This window comes from Canis lupus, chromosome X (genome assembly GCF_011100685.1).
Source record: "Canis lupus familiaris isolate Mischka breed German Shepherd chromosome X, alternate assembly UU_Cfam_GSD_1.0, whole genome shotgun sequence".
Classification (NCBI taxonomy): domain Eukaryota; kingdom Metazoa; phylum Chordata; class Mammalia; order Carnivora; family Canidae; genus Canis; species Canis lupus.
Window position 1 is genome coordinate 54,894,571 of NC_049260.1, and position 16,744 is coordinate 54,911,314.

Genomic DNA, 16,744 nt, shown 5'->3' on the forward strand with positions numbered 1-16,744 from the left:
TCGTTAGCACCTCCAGTTTGGATTGCATCTCATTTAATTGATTTTTAATTTCGGCCTGATTAGATCTAAATTCTGCAGTCATGTAGTCTCTTGAATCCTTTATGCTTTTTTCCAGAGCCACCAGTAGCTTTATAATTGTGCTTCTGAATTGGCTTTCTGATATCGAATTGTAATCCAAATTCTGGAAGTCTGTGGCAGAGAGTCCTGTTTCTGATTCTTTCTTTTGTGGTGAGTTCTTCTTTCTAGTCATTTTGCTCAGTGCAGAGTGACTAAAAATGAGTTGTAATGGAAAAAGGAAGAGAAAAAAAAAGAAAAAGAAAAACAAAAGAAAAAAACAAGGAGGGGTATTCTCTGGTTCTATATACTGTAAATCCCTCGACTTCCCCCGTGGCTTTCCAGCGCTGCTCTGCCAAGAACTTGCTCTTCCACTGTCCTTCCAGCTGGTCTTCTGGGGGAGGGGCCTGCTGTGCTGATTCTCAGGTGTGTGCACCTGAGCTGCCCCGCCCCCTGCCAGGTGCAGGGCTCAGTGGGAGCTGTTTACCCGGTGAGGCCCCTGTTCCCTGGCGGCCCCGCCCCTCCCAGGCACAGGGTGATACAAGGAGGAACAACCACAGTGGCGGTGGCCAGCTCTCCAGCCCTGGAGTCAGCTCCCTAACTAACTACTGCAGTCTCCCAGTCTGCACTGGACTTGATGCTCCCAGGGCGGGGGGCACTGATCTGCACAGCTTGGGGGTGCCTGGTGCCAGGAGCGTCCTCGCTGTCCTGTGCCCTCCGTGCCTCCACCTGGCCCGGGGGAGCACAGGATCCTGGGCTGTGTCCACTCAGAGTCCTGGGCTCCTGGCCAGTGCTGCTGGAATCGCGCTCCCGGTGCACGGCTCCCCAAGGCAGCAGGTATCAGCCCCCTCCGCCCGCAGCCGCCGCCTGAGCTGCTCCCGAGGCCCCCCCGGGCGCGCGCTCCAGCCCTTTACCTCGCTCTCTCCCGGGCGCACTTCCTCTGTTAGTGACCCCAGGAGACTGGAGGCTCCACTGCCCCTCTTGGGATCCTGCCCGAGTTCCCAGCTAAGCAGCTTCCCTCCAGGAAGAAGCCCGTGCGGATTTTTAAAGTTCCCGCTTTTGGAGGGTGGGCTTTCCCCTCCGGGAGGCTCTCGGGCTCGGCTCTAGCCTGGCACCCCATGGGGGGCCCTCCCCCACTTTATTCTTTTTAATTTTTTTTCCCGCCTTCCTACCTTGATAGAAGCAAAAACTCTTCTCTCTGTAACGTTCCAGCTGTTCTCTCTTTAAATCTCAGGTCGAATTCATAGGTTTTCAGGGTGATTTGAAAGTTATCTAGGTAAGTTGGTGGGGACAGGTGACCTGGGGACCCTACTCCTCCGCCATCTTGCCCCACCCCTGTCCAGTGGGCAATTAAAGATATAGAGGTGGAACTTGGAAGAAAGGAGAGGTTAGAATTGAGTTGGCATGGTGTAATGGAGGGAGCTCTGAGAGTCAGGGGACCTGAGGGCTAAGCCTAGTTCTTGCTCTGCCACTAACTTATTAAGTAATGGACAAGTCATATCTCTGGGCCTGTTTCCTGTTCTGTAAAGTGAGAGGGTATCTAAGCCCCAGAAGCTTTCTGAGGTACTCTCAAGGACTCTAAGTCAACTTTTAATTCATGTGTACACATGTTCTCTCCCAGAGAAAATCAAAGGTCAGATGGCAGGGCGGTGGGGAGTGGATTAAATAATCCCCAAATGCTATGACTATGACAGATCTTGGAACTTGTTTACTTAGGGAGAAAAGAGGAAAAGTCAGCAAAGAGAGAGGAAGTAATAAGTAAAAGCAGGAGGAGAGAAATGTAAAGCAAGAGGATAAAATAAGGAACTAAATTTAAAAGTAAAAATTACAATAAATGGAAGAAATATGTATATCAAATATGACAAAGGGTTAACATGTATGTTAAATAAAGAATACATTTAGAGATATATAAGATCACCAATATATATAAGACCATTCGTGTCAATTGGCAAAGGATATGAAGAGTTCACACAAGAGGAAATACAAATATTTGAAAAAAAGGAAATACAAATAGTAAACATATGGAAAGGTGTTTTATCCATAAGTAATTGAAAAAGTGAAGTTAACAAATTGATGTTTTAAGCCATCCAAAAAGATTTCTTATAAAGTCCAATGCTAGAGCTGCAAGGGAACTGGAACACTTGTGTGCCACTGTGACATTGAAACTTTGTACACTCTTTTTGAAAATCAAGATCCATAAAAAACATTCATGCCCTTTGATCTGGTAATCTCACCCCTGGGAACTTGTCCTAGGAACAGAATTGTAAAGAAGAAAAAAAGCCATATGCACTAAGATGTTCAAAGCACAGAAAAATTGGGAGCTGACTAAAAGTCCAATAAATAATAGGGGAATAGTAAAAAAAAATCTAATGGATGTAATTTTATGTGGCCACTGAAATGATAAATATGAAAGACTATAGCACAAGGACAGTATTTACAATAAGTTTTTTTAGGGACACCTGGGTGGCTCAGCGGTTGAGGCATCTGCCTTCAGCTCAGGTCGTGATCCCGGGATCCAGGATCGAGTCCTGCATCGGGCTCCTTGCGAGGAGACTGCTTCTCCCTCTGCCTATGTGTCAGCCTCTCAGTCTGTGTCTTTCATGAATAAATAAATCTTTTAAAAAAATTTAAAGCAAAAATTTAAAATATATGTACACTGTGATTGCACTTCTATAAAATAGAAGTATTATGCAAACAGAAAAGGCATGGAACATAGATAAATGAAAACAGTTGTCTGGGGTTCAGAAATGCAGGTGAATATTTTCTTTCAAAATTTCCTTTAATGTTGTCATAGTGGAATTTTTAATTTTTTTTTTCATTAGAAATTTTTTAGACAGGCTATGCACCAGAGTAACATGAAGTAGAGATAGTCAAAGAGGATAAATATAGAGAAACTATCATTAAGATCTTGCTTTTGTAGTAATTTGTGTTCTTCCAGGTATAGAAGGAAACCAGATTCGGAGAGTTAAGAGGTGACTTTATAGTGATGAAATGGGGCTATGCGGTTATGGTACTCTTTCTAAGAAATTTGACAGTGAAATGAATAAGGTGAATAGGATATTAGCTACAAGAGACAACAGAGTCAAGGTACCAGTGATAATGCTTTATTTTTGTTTGGTTAGGTTTTGTTTGTGTGTTTCTTTAAAAATGGGATGAAATCGGTTTATGGAAAGACTGAAATGATGAAAAGGAATAAACAAAGAAACAAGTAAGAGGGCCAACTCTTATTTTGGGTCTACAGGAAAGAAAGACAAGATGGATACAAAAGTAGAGTGAACATTAATGATGCAGAAAGAAATTGAGGTATTCTCAGTTTTACAGGAGGCAAGGTAACTATTAGAGGATGAAGTTGGAGTCTTGAGAAGATGGAAAAGACAGGAAACACTTGCTCTGGAATGTTCATTAGGAACTCAGCAAGCTAATAAAAATGGGGGCTTAGATGAAGTCCCAAGACATGAAGTTTCAGTGGGTCGAACCAGCCTTATGATCTGGCTTTGTCTTGCAATCTCCTTCAGTCTGGGAGAGAGGAGAAAATTGGCTGAAGGTGAGAGTCAAGGTGTTTAACTAAAGTTCGAGTAAGAAGGAAGACAACCCTAAAGTAGCAGACCATAAAGTCTGGGCAAATCAGGGAAATACAAATCAAAACCACAATGAGATACCACCTCACACCAGTGAGAATGGGGAAAATTAACAAGGCAGGAAACAACAAATGTTGGAGAGGATGTGGAGAAAAGGGAACCCTCTTGCACTGTTGGTGGGAATGTGAACTGGTGCAGCCACTCTGGAAAACTGTGTGGAGGTTCCTCAAAGAGTTGAAAATATACCTGCCCTACGACCCAGCAATTGCACTGTTGGGGATTTGCCCCAAAGATTCAGATGCAATGAAACACCGGGTCACCTGCACCCCGATGTTTCTAACAGCAATGGCCACGATAGCCAAACTGTGGAAGGAGCCTCGGTGTCCGTCGAAAGATGAATGGATAAAGAAGCTGTGGTTTATGTACACAATGGAATATTACTCAGCCATTAGAAACGACAAATACCCACCATTTGCTTCAACGTGGATGGAACTGGAGGGTATTATGCTGAGTGAAGTAAGTCAATCAGAGAAGGACAGTGTATGTTCTCATTCATTTGGGGAATATAAATAATAGTGAAAGGGAATATAAGGGAAGGGAGAAGAAATGTGTGGGAAATATCAGAAAGGGAGACAGAACATAAAGACTCCTAACTCTGGGAAACGAACTAGGGGTGGTGGAAGGGGAGGAGGGCGGGGGGTGGGGGTGAGTGGGTGACGGACACTGAGGGGGACACTTGACGGGATGAGCACTGGGTGTTATTCTGTATGTTGGTAAATTGAACACCAATAAAAAATTAATTTATTAAAAAAAAGTCTGGGCAGTGAGTTTTGATAAAGCATATGGGTTAAATGGATTGGAGAAATGGAGAAGGCTGGGTCAGTTGTGATAGAGAAAGCAGCTTTACTTGGTGGGGCCAGTGGACGGGAGAGGTAGGTGATGGGCAAGGAGGCTGTGGTCATAGGAATTATTTGTGTGAAGTAACACACAAATATGTGTGGGGGAAAGGAGAGGGAAAGAGGACTGGGTGAGAATATTAGGAAGCCTTGTCGGATCAAGAGACAGGACCAATAGCCCCAGGAAGGACACAGAAGCAGATAAAGAAGAGTGGCTGTTACTGCCTTTGGCTAAAAAGGAAAGGGCAAATGATGGGTTTATGAGAGATGGGGTCACACATGATTTCCCTGGTTCCTCTTAATGTTCAGGGTGTGGGCCTCTCTCCAAAATCTGGGAAAGAAGACGACGCAGCCATATTGGGTGTAACTGGTAAGTTCCCTCACCTCTGCCCTGCATTCACCCTTTTTCTTCTCACTTACTGGCTCCCAGAGTTAACGGTCTACCTGCCCTAGGAGCAGGGAAGCCACAGTGAGTGGATGTCCGCATGCAGCCACTATCCTCAGGCAGGGACACCAGTGCCAGGGAGGAGGCAGTCATGGGGGGCTGGCGCCCCCCACAACTGCAAAGCTGCCAGAGCTCACATCACTACTTGTCCCCAGTGAGCAGGTAGAGCACAGGATCCAGGCAGCTGTTGGCACTGGCTAGAGGCCGAGTCACTTTGTAGACCACACTGAGAATGTTCAGCGCCCGGAAGTCAGCTTCCAACAGTCTTGATGTGTAATAAATGGTGCGGTTGATGTGGAAAGGCACGAAGCAGACAGCAAAGGCAGCATCACGGCGATGGTGCAGAGAGAACACAGACGAGAAGATAATCGGGCGGCCCCTGGCAACCGGCGATACAGGCGCCGGGCCATGATCCCCTAGCAGACAAGAGTGACCAGACAGGGCACTCCAAAGAGCAACCCCATGATTGCCGAGCTGAAGTGCACATAGTGGTCAAACTCCTCAGGCCGAGTGGTGTCATGGCACAGGAGGGGATCCTTTTTGGTGCTGGTTGTGACAAAGAACAGGTTGGGCACCAGGCAGCTGGCTGAGACCAACCAAACCACCAGGCAGAGAAGGCCTGCAAAGCGAGGGCGGCCCTAGAGCAGTGCCCACAGTAGGTGGCAGATGCCCAGGTAGCAGAGCACACTGATGCAGGTGAGGAAAAGGACACTGCAGTAGAGGTTCCAATAGAAAAGAAATCGGATAAACTTGCAGAGCCCAGTACCAAAGGGCCAGTGGTTGCGGGCCCCATAGTAGTAGATGAGGGTAGGTAGTGACAGCACGTACAAAGTATCTGACAAGGCCAAATGGAACATGTAGGTGGCTGTTGCATCCCAGGGTCAGAGGCGAAAGAAGAAGAGCCAGAGAGTCAGGGTGTTGAGGCCAAGACCCAACAGAAAGACAACTGTGTAGCTCACAGGCAGCAGAATGAACTTGAACTCCTCATTAAAACTGCAGTCCAGCTCTGCCTCACTGTCGCCAGGATCTGGGCTGGGGCCTAGGGTTGTGAGCAGAGAGGACTCTGCCCTGGCCATGGTTCCCCTATAGATGGAAAGGGCAGAAGTGAGGGCAGCTGGATTTTCCTGGCCTTCCAGTCCTAACTTGAGGCCAAAAAGCAGAGAATGGGGAGGGCCATGACTGAAGCATTAGGAGTAACTGAGAGGAGAATGTCTGTGTACAACCCAACCAGGCTGGGCCCTACCCATGCCCCCTTGGTCCAGTCTGGGAGTGATGGTCAGCAGGTGGTGCTGGGGCCCAGTAGGGCAGGCAGTGAGTTTGGGGTGTTCTCATCCTGCATCTGACTCTGTCCTTCAGATCTTGGCTGGCCACAATTGTGGAGGCCCACCAGCACAATCCATCATGCAAAGATGCCTGGACCCAAATTGTCTCCTAGCCCATTACAACATTTCTCTACATGGTGACCTTACTTTTCCCCTCACCCTGGTCCCAGCATCTCCATTTTTGTGACACCTTCCCCTAGCCTGGTCCAGCCCAGGAACCCCATTGTCACTATTACCCAAGAAACTTGGCATGTCTCCTACCTTATCCCTTTGAAGTTGAGCCCAGCTGACTCTATCACCTTTCCCTTTGGCAGCCAGAAGGCTTATCCAAGAGGGCAGGTTTGGGGGTGGGGCCCATCCCTCCTTCAGTCCTGGGAGGCCATCAGAGCTAGAAAGGCCCATCGAGATTAGTCCAACCCACTCACTGTATAGATTGGGAAACTGAGGCCCAGCAACAAGATTTACTAATGTGGAGTGTGAGAGAAAAAGAGGAGTCAAGAACGATTCCAAGATTTCCAGCCTGAGCAACTGGAGAAATTGAGTTACCATCGACAGAGATGGGAAAAGCTATGAGAGAAGTAGGTTTGGGGAAAGACTAGGGGTTCATTTTCTCAGCCTGTCAATTTCCAGGCACCTATTGTACACATAAGAGGAGGGCGAAAGGAGGCAGTTCACTCCTTCCCCGCCAAGGAAGCTAGCCAACATGCCTCCCTTACAGGCTCCACCTCTTCCTACACAGCACCCCTCATCTCTCTCTACCAGTCCAGGAGACTCCAGTCTGAATACAGTTGAGAAAATACAGAAGCCAAACCTCAATGTTTGAGAGCCAAGTGCCAGAGAATGCCAGTTTGTCAGGAGCTCTGGATCTGGGGCTCCTGGGGCTAAGTTTTCAGGATTATGGGGGTCTTAGGCAGAGGGGCAAGCTTTGGGCCTGCAGGACTCTGAAGGTGAGGTGAGTGGTGCTCTTAGGGAGGGAGATGCAGTCTGGCAGAATCCACTCTGCAGGGAACTGGAAACAACCTGATCTTCAGGTCCTGAGAATGTTGCCTGGCTGGATTCTGGGAGTGAGAGGAGGAGGCAGGCCAGCAAGGGAGGCTCTAGAATCTCGGATCTAGATCTCCTGGAGGCCCAGAAACCTGAATAGTGGAAACTTGGAGATCCCTGCCCTGTGACAGGGTCAGGGTAGATGAAAGGGAGGCACAGAGGAAGCAGTTATAGCCTGAGTCCTGGAAAGCTGGCCACTGTGATATTACATGAAAAGCCCAGGTGTTCGGAGCAGACGGACTTGAATTCAACTCCTTGTTTTCCCAGGGATTCATTGTGTGATGCTGGACACCTCTTTGTAACCTAGTTTTGTCATCAGTGAAGTGAGCATAAAAATACCAACCTTTTAAGGTTTCCTGAATATCGAACTGGTCAATAGGTGTGAAAACATTTTGTAAACCATGAAACGCTTCTAATCATATGGTGTTTTGTGTGACTACTTTGCTCCTAGGAATGAAGTTGATCTCTTCAGGGGAGAACAAGTATGATTTGAGGCTCGGGATACACCCAAGAGGTCACTTCAGTGTCCTCCACACTGGAGAAGCTCCTGCTTCAGGCTGGTTTAGCTCTGAAGGGTTTCTGCGAGTCCCTGGACACACAGCTCCAGTTGCCACTGCTGCCACTGCCGCCCAGTGGCTACTTAGGAAAAGACCTCGCCCCAAATGGCCCGGGTCAAAAGCAATGATTTGTGCCTTGTGAAATGCTATAGGCCAAACTTGCTGGCTTTCTTGAAACTCTTCCTCACTTTTGTTTCTGAGACTTTGCATTATGCTGCTTCTCCCAGTCCTCCGCATGTCCCATCTGACTTCTTCCCTGGCTCATTTTGTCCATCTCCCTTCAAAAGTGACCTTTCCCCAAGCCTTACTCCTAGAGCATTTTCTCTTTTCTCCTCTCTTCCCCTCTTTCTCCTCTCCTTTCTCTCCTCACTACCATTTCTTCTTCCCTCTCTCCCTCTTTCTCTCTCTCAACATCAACTCTCATGATTTAACTTAGAAGTTATGAGTAATTATAATACCCAATGAGACTCCGGTGTACAGATCTCACTCTAATCAAAATGGATGTCTCTCTCACACTCTTACCATATTTGATTCCTACTGAGATTATGGCATGTACTACAAACTGAATAGAATTCCACTCATTTGTGTTTTTGTCCATCTTCTCCTGATTCTCCCAGCCACATACCAGACCCAGAGGTCCTTGAGGACAAGCAACTTGTATTAGCTCTGTCTTTCCTACAGCCTTCCTGGTAAAGTTATAATAGCATATGTTCCAGGTGCTTTTTAAAATTTTATTTAAATTCAATTTGTCAATGTATAGTATAACAACCAGTACCCATCTCATCGTGTGCCCTCCTTAATGCCCATCACCCAGTTACCCCATTCCCTCACCCACCTCCCAATTTGTCACCCTTTGTTTCTTTCCCAGAGTTAGGAGTCTCTCATGGTTTGTCTTCCTCTCTAATTTTTTGCCACTCAGATTCCCCCCTTCCCTTATGGTCCCTTTCACTATTTCTTATATTCCACATATAAGTGAAACCATATGATAATTCTTTCTCCAATTGACTTTTTTTCACTCAGCATAATACTCTCCAATTCCATCCACATCAATGTAAAGGGTAGGCTCCAGGTGGGTTTTTTCCCCAAAATTATACACTTGCTGTCCAAAAAAAAAAATAAAAAAAAAAAAATAAAAAAATAAAACCTTCCAGTTCAGAGTTAAAGAAACAGATATCTTGCATGTAGTAGATGTTTAATAAATGTTTACTGAATGAATGACTCAGTTATACTTTGTTGAATTGAATGATTCCCACAGCTAAGGCCTGTGTATATTGTTTGCTGTAGGACAAACCCACTTGGGTATCTCATGGGTAATCCAGAATTGAGTATGTCAGGCAAAGTTTATTATCTTCTTCCCCACTGCTATCCTTCCATTCCCCTCCTCCTCCAGTTTTTTTTTCTAGTCCTCCTCCTCTTCGCCCCTCACATCTAATATTCATATCTTGATGACAGCTTCTCTGCAATGTTTGCTGTTTCCTTAAGGCCTAAGGGGGGAAAGGTATGGTTTCTAATCTCTTTCTCTGAGTAGGGGTGCAGTAGGGGGAGAAAGGATGGAGAGGGAGGGAGAAGGAACAGAAGAAGAGAAGAAGGAGGGAAGTAAAGAAATGAGGGAGAAAAGGTAGGTAAAATAGTGGAGGGAATGCAGTCTTTGAAGTCAGACCTAGAGTTTAACTCTGGCTCCATCACCCACTGGCTGTATGACTGTAGTTAAGCCTTTGTGACCCTCCATTTCCTCATATGTAGAATGAGAATACTAGCACCTATTTGGTTGTGAGGAGAGGAGGAGGCAAAGCATGTGATGCATCGAGGATTATCATCCTCCTCATCATTAGGAATTAAAATACAGGTGAATTTGGAGGGTGCTAAAGATTGGAAAGCTCACCCCAGTTGCCTGGGTTTTCTTTATGAAGTGAAATAATGGGGTTACCTGCTGAGAATAAGGTGCCATGTAGAGCGGAACAAGACAGTCATTCAGGGCAGCCCCAGTGGCGCAGCGGTTTAGCGCCGCCTGCAGCCCGGGGCATGATCCTGGAGACTTAGGATCAAGTCCCACGTTGGGCTCCCTGCATGGAGCCCGCTTCTCCCTCTGCCTGTGTCTCTGCCTCTCTCTCTCTCTGTGTGTCTCCATGAATAAATAAATAAAATCTTTTTTTAAAAAAAGACATTCAACCCTGTTGGCAAGGAGCTATAATCTGAAACCCTGGCTAATCCAAACTTATTAACAAAATAATGGGAAAGTGACTGGCTGCATATACTTGTGTCCAAATTAGCCTTGTCCAGGTGTCTTTTCCATAGTGTGCCCTTTTCATCTTTCAAAATGTCTGCTCTTCATCTCCAGAAAGGTTGTTAAAGGCTTTAGTATAAAGACTAGTACCGCTTTGTCCAGCACCTGGGACAGCACAGGAAGTCTCTGTTTCTACCATTTAATTCCTCGGTCTCCTTTCTACGAGCCCCCCCACCCCCCCCCCCCACCCCTCTACTGAGCCAATGTCATTGCCCAGATCCCATTTAAGTCCACTGGTATGCTTTCAATTGCAGTAACAGAAAATTCCAACTTGGCTGATTTTAAAATAAGGAAATTTATTATCTTGCATCTAAGTCCATGAGTGGGGCTGCTTTGTAGTTGCCCAATTCAACAACTCAACAATGTCACAAAAAATCCTGACTCCATCTTTCCGATCTGCACCCCGCAGCATGTTTGTTTAGCAACTCTCATGGTCACAAGATGTGGTTGGGGCACTTCAAGCATTGCATCCAAACAGGACAATATTCAATTGTAGGAGAGGAAGGCCTCTCTTCCTGTGGGTGTACTGTTATTACTCAGGAAGCCTTTCCCAAATTTCTCGCTAGTACACTTCCTTTCACATCTCAGTGGCCTGAATCTCATCATACCTATAACTGAACCAATCACTGGCAAGGGGGATGAAACGGCCACAGTCCGCTCAGGAAATGAAGATTCTGCCCATAAGAAGGAAGAAGGAGGTGGCTGTTGAGTTGACAAACAATTCTGTCTGCTGAATCCCCTTACTGAATAACCCATCCTTTCCTCACTTAAAGTTCTGATCATCACTTCCTAACTGAAAGCCGTGGCTGGGAAAAATCACTGGGATGTGCAAGTGAGGTGGGTAAGGACCTGAAAGTACCTCTCCATTCAATATATCATAGAGGCCAGAAACTCCATAATTAGGGATGCATTCCTTTGCTGTCTTGCCACCTCAGAAAATGCAAATACTCTTTTTTTTACAAGGGTTTTATTTAAATTCCAGTTAGTTAACATACAGTGTAATGTTAGTTTCAGATGTACAATATAGAGATTCAACACAAACAACAGCCAGTCTTCATCACACCCATCACCTATATAACCCATTCCCCTCCCCCCACCTCCCATCTGGTAACCATCAGTTTGTTCTCTATGGTTAAGAGTCTGTTTCTTAGTGCCTCTCTTTTCCCCTTCTATGTTTGCTGTGTTTCTTAAATTCCACATATGAGTGAAATAATGGTATTTGTCTTTCTCTGACTGACTTACTCCACTTAGCATAATATTCTCTAGCTCAATCCATATTGTGGCAAATGACAAGATTTCATTTTTCTCTGTGACTGAGTAATATTCCATGTGCCACCACTTATTTATCCATTTATCAGTTGGTGTACATTTGGGCTCTTTCCATAAGTTGGCTATTATTCATAATGCTGCTATAAACATTGGGGTTCATTTATCCCTTCAAATCAGTATTTTTGTATCCTTTGGGTAAATACCTAGTAGTTCAATTGCTGGATCATAGGGTGGTTCTATTTTTCATTTTCTGAGAATCTCCATACTTTTTTCCAAAGTAGCTATATCAGTTTGCATTCCCACCAACAGTAAAAGAGGGCTCCCCTTTCTCCACATCCTTGCCAGTACCTGTTGTTTCCTGTGTTGTTAATTCTAGCCGTTCTGACTGGTGTGAAGTGATCTAATTGTAGTTTGGAATTGTATTTCTCTGATGATGAGTATTGTTGAGCATCTTTTCATGTGTCTGTTGGCCATCTATACATCTTCTTTGGAAAAATGTCTATTCATGTCTTCTGTCCATTTTTAACTAAATTAATTGATTTTTGAGTGTTGAGTTTGGTAAGTTCTTTATATATTTTGGTTACTAGTCCTTATCAGATATGTCATTTGCAAATATCTTCTCCTATTCCATAAGTTGCCTTTTACTTTTGTTGATTGTTTCCTTCACTGTACAGAAGTCTTTTGTTTTGATGTAGTTCCAATAGTTTATTTTTGCTTTTGTTTCTCTTGCCTCAGGAGACATACCTAGTAAGATGTTGCTACAGCCGATGTCAAAGAGGCTGCTGCCTGTATTCTCTAGGATTTTTATGGTTTCAGGTCTCACATTTAGGTCTTTCATCCATTTTGAATTTATTTTTGTGTTTGGTGGTCCAGCTTCATTCTTTTGCATGTTGCTGTCTAGTTTCCTCAACACCATTTGTTGAAGAAACTGTCTTTTGCCCACTGGATATTCTTTCCTACTTTGTCAAAGATTAGTTGACCATATAGTTGTGGATTCACTTCTGGGTTTTCTATTCTGTTCCATTGACCTATGTGACTGTTTTTGTGCCAGTACCATCCTGTCCTGATTACTACAGTTTTGTAATATAACTTGAAGTCTGGGATTGTGATGCCTCCCATTTTGCTTTTCTTTTTCACGATTGCTTTGGCTATTCAGGGTCTTTTGTGGTTCCATACAAAATTTAGGATTGTTTGTTCTAGCTCTGTGAAAAATGCTGGTGGTATTTCGATAGGAATTGCATGAAATGTGTAGATTCCTTTGTGTAGTATAGACATTTTAACAATATTTGTTCTTCCAATCCATGAGCATGGAATGTTTTTCCATTCCTTTGTGTCCTCTTCAATTTCTTTCATCAATGTTTTATAGTTCTCAGAGTATAGATCTTTTACCTCTTTTGTTAGGATTATTCCCAGATCCCCTACTGTTTTAAACGGGTGCAATTATATATGGGATTGATTCCTGGATTTCTCTTTCTGTTGCTTCATCATGGATAAATGATGCAACCGATTTCTGTACATTGATTTTGTATTCTGAAACTTGACTGATTTTGTGTATCAGTTCTAGCAATTTTTTAGTGGAGTCTTTCGGGTTTTCTATATAGCATTTCATGTCATCTGCAAACAATGAAAGTTTGACTTCTTCCTTGCCTATTTGAATGCCTTTTATTTGTGTGTGTGTGTGTGTGTGTGTGTGTGTGTTGTCTGATTGCTGTGGCTAGGACTTTCAGTACTATATTAAGTAACAGTGGTGAGAGTGGACATTTCTGTCTTGTTCCTGGCCATAGAGGAAAAGCTCTGTTTTTCTCCATTGAGGATTATATTAGCTGTGGGTTTTTATATATGGCCTTTATTATTTTGAGATATGTCCCCTCTAACTCAACTGTGTTGAGGGCTTTTAGCATGAATGGATGTTGTGCTTTGTCAAATGCTTTTTCTGCATCTATTGAAAGAATCATATGGTTCTTATCCTTTCTTGTATGAATGTGGTATATCACATTGATTTTCCAATATTAAAGCCACCTTGCAGTCCAGGAAAAAAAAATCACTAGAAAATGCAAATACTCTTGTATTTATTATTTATTTATTTTTATTTATTATTATCTTGTTATAATTCTCTTTGGTAACTACAAACTGGGAAGGGACACAAGGAAATTTTGGAGAAAGATGGAGATGTGTTATATCTTGATTTAGGTAGTGGTTACATGTGTGTATACACAGGTATATTAGTTTTGTATTGCTGCTGTAAAACAATTACCCCAGACTTGGTGGTTTAAAACAGCACTTATTCTCTTATAGTTCTGGAGGTCAGAAGTCCAAAATCAGTTTCATTGCACCAAAATTAGGGTGTCAGTCAGGCTACACCTGAATTGCAACAGCCACCTTGTGACCATAAGAGACTATGAGGGGGAGGCAAATCCATGCCCTTGTCCTTTCCAGTATCCAGAGCTTCATTCCTCAATCTTCAAAGCCAGTGACATCGCATCTTGCTTCAGTTCTCGTATTGCCTTGTTTCCATAGTCAAATTTCCTTCCTTCTCCCTCTGTTTCCCTCTTATTTATAAAGAGACTAGTGGTTACATTTAGGGCCCATTCAGATGATACATAATAATCCCAAATCTCAAGATCCTTAATTTAATCATTTCTGCAAAGTCCTTTTTGCCGTATAAAGAAATATTCATAGGTTCTAGAGACTAGGACCCTATATGTTTGGGGTCCATTAAATAATGGACCTACCACATTAATAGCCTACCACAGTAGATAAAAATTTACCAAGCTGTGCAATTAAGATTTGTGCATTTTGCTATTTTGTAAATTATACCTCAGCCAAGAAAGGTACATACTTCTGGAATAGAGATAATGATTTAGGTTCAATCATAGTAATGAATTCAAGACCTACCAGATCATTTTTTTTTCCTGCTGAAAGGATCTGAACTGAAAGGGGATATGCTTCAAGTGTGGGTCTGAAGATAAAAATGGGCTGAAGGCTAGTCCAAAAATACATTCATTCTGAAGTTTTGCTTTCCCCACAGACACTAACTTTGGCAAGTGCATAACTCTTTACTGCATGTCCAGCATTAGTTTCAGTCCCACTGTGGTTTCTGCAGTCTGGACTTCTACCTCTCTCTGAAAATCCTTGAGAAGGGCAGAGTAATAGCAACTCAAAGACAAGTTCACGGGGGTATATATTGGCAAGGAATGGCAAAGGCTAACATAGTTTGCTGTACAAAAGGAATACAGGGCAGTTGCCCAGCAGTCACAATAGGGAGCAGGAAGTAGAAAAGGCCCAGCCCTCTAAGCCAGAGCCACAGCCATCCACTGAGGAATGGACACCCTGCTGTGGCAGGTTGAGGGCTGGCATCTCTGGATACTATGGATAGATACTAAAGACCAGCCAGCTCTATGAGGATTTGGACGTGGGGTAGGGTCCTGTATTCCCAGAGTTTGGAGGTTCTGTTTCTACATTCTCTATGTCCACGAAGCCTGGACCTGGGTACTATGAGAAGGACAGCCAAGAGAGGAAGGTTATTTTTGTTGCTGCCACTGTGGGGGTCCTGGCAGCTGTAGGACAGAAATATCTCTAATTCCATGAGTGGTCATACGAGGCAAGTGAAGCTGCTTAGAGCCTATAGCACAGACTTAGTTTCAGGGATTGGGGAGAGTTAAAAACTGGGTGGGAGGGTTTACTCTAGGTGGGAGTGATATGTCAATTGCTTATTCCCCCCACATGCAACATTCTCCAGGGGAACCTGCCCCTGGGCCAAGGATCCTCTGTTACTTTCCTCTGCATCAAGAAATGTTCAAGGCTCACAGACATATACACACACAGCCCAATACACTCAGCCTCCCCTCCTCAGTCACCACCCACACTTACAGAAGATTGACTCCTGCTGTGCACATAAGCTGGGATAATCAGGGATCTAAACAGTAGGTTTCAAGAGCCCCAAGTCCCATGTGGTGGGGGACTTTTTCCCATACTCTTAGCTTTTGTGTGGCCTGTAATAGCTGATCAAGAGATATAGAAACACTAGTGTATGACACAAGGCTCTCCTTTCAGAATCACAAGGCCTCCTCCTTCTATCCGTCACCATGCTTTTCCTTTAATGTCGACTCCCCTTAGATTCTAGTCTTAAGGCCAAAACCCTGTAGTTCCCCTTCTCAAGCTCCCCTAACTTTAACACTATCAGATTCAACTCTCTACCTCTATCCTGTCCCAGCAGCAAGAACCTGCTAATCTTTAGCCACTAATCTTTTAGCCTTTAATCTGCTTTCTAAACTCTTGGCACCTGAACTATTTATAAAACAGTGTTTTATGCCCCCCAACTCTACTCTTCTTCTCTGACCCCCACCAATCTAAATATTCAAAGGACCTCAAGTATAAAAGGCTGGAGAGGTAAGCATAGCAACCAGAGCTGGAGACGGATGTGAGCTTCATCTCTCTCCCCAGGTAATAGTCCGAAGTCCTCTATTTCTAACCCATACCAGGTCCCATATACCCTTGCCTTTAGCATCCCCATGAATATATTAAGGAGCATCTGAGGGCATCTTTCATGACACAGCCAGCAGGCACTTGGCCTGAGAGACCCTGTGACAGACCTCTGGAGGCTCCCTGGAGCTCACCCTCAGGCCAGACATGATATATAACAAAGAGAAGCACTAGACAGACATCTCCCTCTCTCTAAGGATCCCTACTCCAAGGCCTTTCACCTGGGGACACAGATAAGGCTAAGAAGGAGAAAATTGGGGGAAGGTGAAGAGAGTGATGAATAGATTCAAGGAAGGCTTTCTAGAGGTTTCTGCCACCAACAACCAAGAGCATGAGGGCTCCAACCCCTTCTCTCCCACACTTTTCTCCTCTCTTAACTGAGAGTTAAAGCCACCGTGAGATGAACTCAGGTTCAGAATCTATTGTAGGACAAAAGCAGACAGAATCCATTTTTTCTTCATTCATTTATTTGCGTATCTAACAAACATGTCTTGACACCTACTGTGTGCCAGGTGGTGTTCAGCCTCATCCAGTCAAATTTTCCTCAAATTGTCTTGATGGAGGGCTCTCTCCAGCCTGCTTTGAGACAAATTCCTTCTCTGTGAAGGTGGTCAAGAGTGTCCCAGCTATTCCAGGAAGCCATGCCATTTCTAGAGAATAGACAGAGTGGTTAGTCAACAATTTGTAAAAATAGGGTTTTTTTCCCCTGTCTGGGATGGGTGAGAGTGTGACTGAATAAGTAACCTTGGCAGGAGGGAGAATATAAGGCACTTGAATGGTAGTGAGGTATCTATTCAACAAGGAAAGGTTACA

At 44.2% G+C, this 16,744-nt stretch overlaps 1 protein-coding gene across 1 annotated transcript; it reads right to left on the reverse strand.

The window, feature by feature from the left end:
- Positions 1–4,940: 4,940 nt before the first annotated feature.
- On the reverse strand, positions 4,941–6,049 carry P2RY4 (pyrimidinergic receptor P2Y4). Its single transcript, XM_038588801.1, is given in 2 exon segments — positions 4,941–5,296; positions 5,299–6,049. Coding segments are annotated over 2 exon segments (1,107 nt in total).
- Positions 6,050–16,744: the final 10,695 nt, after the last annotated feature.